Source organism: Asparagus officinalis, chromosome 4 (assembly GCF_001876935.1).
Source record: "Asparagus officinalis chromosome 4, Aspof.V1, whole genome shotgun sequence".
In the NCBI taxonomy this organism is placed as follows: domain Eukaryota; kingdom Viridiplantae; phylum Streptophyta; class Magnoliopsida; order Asparagales; family Asparagaceae; genus Asparagus; species Asparagus officinalis.
In genome coordinates this window covers 144898655-144903022 of record NC_033797.1, presented here as the reverse complement: position 1 = coordinate 144903022, position 4368 = coordinate 144898655, and the positions used below count along the sequence as shown (strand labels likewise).

The 4368-nt window shown below is 42.7% G+C and overlaps 1 protein-coding gene across 1 annotated transcript; it reads right to left on the bottom strand.

The window, feature by feature from the left end:
* LOC109839440 lies at positions 1760-2980 on the bottom strand. Its single transcript, XM_020407864.1, has 4 exons — positions 2778-2980; positions 2364-2681; positions 2213-2269; positions 1760-1953 (listed from the first exon to the last, which is right to left on the bottom strand). Exons 1-4 carry the CDS (start codon positions 2968-2970, stop codon positions 1760-1762), a joined length of 762 nt encoding a protein of 253 aa, XP_020263453.1. The 5' UTR covers positions 2971-2980.

The following is a 4368-nucleotide window of genomic DNA, read 5'->3' as shown; positions in this document are numbered from 1 at the left end:
CCTTTAAACAGTTAGGACCAAAGCCAAAATCCCCTCTCGATTCGTTCCATGAACGAGAGGTCCACAAATTGAGCGATCAAACCTTCCTACAGTTAGGATCGTCTCAAAATTCCCACTTGGTCAAACCTTACTACAGTTAGGACCACAACCAAAATCTCCTTTCGATTCATTTTTGCGAACGAAAGGTTTACTTTTGAATTGAGTAATCAAACCTTATGACAGTTAGGGTTATTCAAACCAACCTATTTTCTCTAAGTGGAGATTCCACTGTGAGTTTCCTTTTCATCAGGAGATAGAATATAAAATTCTCCCTCTCCGATTCTGGGTTTATCTCTACCAACAAACAAGAGACCAGGAGATAGAATATAAAATTCTTCCTCTCCGATTCTGGGTTCATCTCTACCAACAAACAAGAGACCAGGAGATAGAATATAAAATTCTTCCTCTCCGAGTATGGGTTTATCTCTACCAACAAACAAGAGATTGAGAAATGGAATATACAATTCTTTTTCTCTCCGATTTTGGGTTCGTTGTCCTATATAGGAAATGCAACCTATTCACACTTTGAAATCCATGTTGTTCACACATGGGGGATGTTATCTCTATCCCTTATTAGAGATAAGCCTACATCTAACACATGTAGCCTACATATTCAACAGTGTAGTTCAAAGTCTAAAAGAGTTTAATTCTTTTAGCGCAACGTTATATGTGAAACGGACTTAGATAATTCACATACTAGCCCGATTCAAACGGTAATCGGTAAAGGTATATCAAATCCGTTGATGGCTGAGGATTTGCCAAAAATCCTATAAGTATTATGGTTATTTATTCTAAATAAGAATGAGTAATCATAATAAAAAACCTCAATGAGCAAAAAGATTCAATATAATGAGCAAAAAGGTTCACTATATTGACCAAGAATTTTCAAACAAAGCTACAAACAAAAATATAATGTTCTCCGATTACAAGAGTTTATATTGACTAATTTGATTTTCAAGTTTTGACAGCTCTAACGCATAAGTCTGTTCAAGCTCAGCCGTCAATTTAATTTTGAAAGCTTCTTCATCAACACTTTGAAGCGCGGCGACCTCTTGTTCCTTTTCAGCAATTATTTTATCTTGAAAGTTCAGTTGCTGTAACAGGTCTTCCTCAACATGAATTTCCTGCGTCAACTCAGACTCCAAGACATCAAGAGCATCCTTGGCCATTGCAAGTTCCTCCTCTAAGCGAGCTATTTCCGCTCGACTCGATTTTATATCTCGGCGTAGGTTGACCTTGGCTTGTGTCCTTTTGCCAATATTCACCCTAAGCTGATGACTGTGGGCTCTTAACTGTTGGAGTTCGGAGTTGGCAGATTCTTGAGAATCACGCCACGCTTGCAGCCTGGATTCCATATGAGAAGCGATGTAAAAAGGTACGCCTTTGGTGCGAAGAGTTTGCAGAAGTTCAATATGTTGCCTCAAATCAACCAAATAAGCGGTGACTGAATCGGCTAAGTCGTTATACCCTTCCTCTCTGAACCCTGATATAAAACGCTCAAAAGATTTTTTATAATTCTCAAAATACGATCTTTTGAAGAGAATGCGATCGACCATAGAGTTCAAAAAGGAGATGAAGCCTTGGAGATTAGAGCAGATAACAGACTTGTCCGGATCGTCATCAACCAATAACGCTTGGATTTGAGTTGATAATGATGAAGGAACTGCGAGAAAGTCAAATAAGTCAGTACAGTATATATATATGCATACAAGACAACAAACTAAAGCATACCAAATTCGACGGAAGAACCTTCAGCATGACTTGGTTCGCTCAAGGATGATAATCTGGATTCCTGAACAGTCAAGATTGGTTCAGGAATGGTAGCTGTTGATGCACCCGCTACATCAGGGACTTTTTCAACTAAAGTCTCAGAGGACGGCGGGTCCAAACTAAGAGACTCTTTAAGAGGAGATTCTACAAACAGGAGGATTACAATGAGCATAATGATAATCCGAGCTTGAAACAAACGATAAATGAAACTCACCAATTCTAGTCACAACATCGGCCGATGTACCAACTTCTTCAGTTGGTCTCGCTTTTGTTGCAACTGGACTAATCTGGGGAGTGACAGTGACTTCTATCATCATGGGGTCCATAGGAGTAGAAGGTTGAGGTTCAAGAACTGATGATTGCAAATCAACCTCAGTTCCTGCCCATGGCACGAGTTCACTACCCTCCGGTTGTTCAGATGTTTCGGTGATGATAGTAGTATCAGTTCCAGTAACTGGTCCTATAATTCAAATACTTATATGGTTAATCAAGTTAAAATATATATGTATGCATATATGGAGTTTACAGAATAAAGGTCTTACTTTCAGAAGGACCTGCTTCTGTTGAACCGACTCCAACACTGGATTCCGTGGCTGCACCAGGAGTTTTCCCCGATAATAAGTCGGAGATATACTCATGGTCGCCTTCAGAGAGATTGAAATCGAGGTGATGTTCATTGAATTCCTCGACCTCTGTTGTATGCGTGGTCTCTCCTCCAACAGATTCGTGCATTGTGACATCTACAAAATGTGTTGAGTCGTAAATGACACATAAATTTAGACGAATTTGCTCAAAAAGACAATTAATTTTACCTTCGTTGGTCGGGGCTGATTCGAGAGCTCCACTACTGGTACCTGCTTCTTTTAATTTGACTAAAAGGAGAGAAAGCGCACAGGTCATTAGAGGAGGCACACGGTCCGACTCATTCATTTCTCGGATTTCTCTTCCGAGAGGAGAAAGATCAGTACCTGTGTCCGCAGCTGATGGATCAACGTCAGGAGTGGGTGGAACATCAGCCGATCCTTCCTTCAGAGCATCATGCATTTGTTGGACGAAGCTTGTTTCCTCAATTTCCATACCTCCGGGAGAAGCAGCATCAGCTGGCAATTCTCCTTCCTCTCGACTCCCTGCAGAAGTTGAACATGAAATAAGTTTGAACATCAAAAAAGTGTAAAAGCTATAAAAACAAATCGCTACCTTGTTCATCAGAAGAAACACTACGACCGGATGTCTCTTCTACAGCAGGAAGATGAACGCGCGGTTTAGAAACAGCTTTCTTCTGTTTCTTCAGAGGGCGTGCACCAGAACCTTCATGACGATGTTTGGTGCGTAACTCAGCTCGGGGAGAAACTTGAGTTTGAGCTTGAGTAGAAGTTCGAGATATTTGCCGACGAATGAGAGGCACCATATCCTCTTCATCCTCTTCGTCGCAACTAAGAACTTCTACCGTCATCCGGTTAGGATGTTCCATGACGACTCTTTCCTTACGTTTCTTTGGAGCAGCTTGTGGTTGGGTCGGAGCGACAGAAGGCCTTACAAGTCCTCTATCAAAGAATGAATCGGGAAGGCCAGATACTTCCTCAGAACTTGATTCATTCTCGTCTTCCCCTTCTGAAGTTTCGGTTGCTTCACTATCAAACTCCTCTTCACTATCAACTGGGAGAGCCGGTTCCTTTCCTTTCCTTGATGATTCAGCAGCCTCTTTTCCTCGAGGCGACATCACAGCTTCACGAGGCGGTTCTGTTGCTTGTCGTGGAGCTATTTCCTCCTCTGAGTCTGATATCCTCCTACGTCGAGTGGCAATATTGGTGGCTATCAGCCATTTGCAAAAGAGGAAAGTCATCCGTAGAGGCGGCGTCTCTAAGGGGAGATCAAATTCAACATTGGTGCAGCCGGCAATGCTCCAAAACCAAGCTCTCGCCCCGTCGATAAGTCCACCTCGAAAGCTGAGGTGACGATTCGGGTTGCCGATGTATATCTGATCATACCCGAACTGACGGGCGAATCGACATGGAAGATAGGGTTCGATGTGGCAAACATCCCTTATCCTGAACAACAGATATCCAGGTCGAATATTCATCAACCATCTGAAGCACCCGACATCCAAGATGGTACGATTCTGCCTTGGGTCTTCAGCATCCACTAAGGTAGTGTTGTAAGTACCGGAGAACTGAGGGAAGCAAGGAAAAAATTCCCAACATTTGTGAATTTTAAACTGCCTCGTTATGTCCGGCTCTCGATGTTTGCTCCATTTGCAATTCTCGAGATTTTGCAACAGAGGGACACTGAGATCTACCGTATCAGGAGCCTCCATTAAATCTGGTCGATGAAGTACCAACCAGGCCATTAAGTAAGTATAGGGCAGCTCCAGCTTCGGAACGGACAGGCTGGCGGAAGGTTTCTTTTTCTCCTGGGTAAATGCGGAGATTAGTTGCCGCAATCCACTATGAATATCGGCCACCATAGCGGGAAGCAAAGATAATTTGCGACCTGTAGCCAGCTGGACGGCCGGATACAACACTTCCATTGGCATCGCATCTGCGGATTGATGGGGAACTA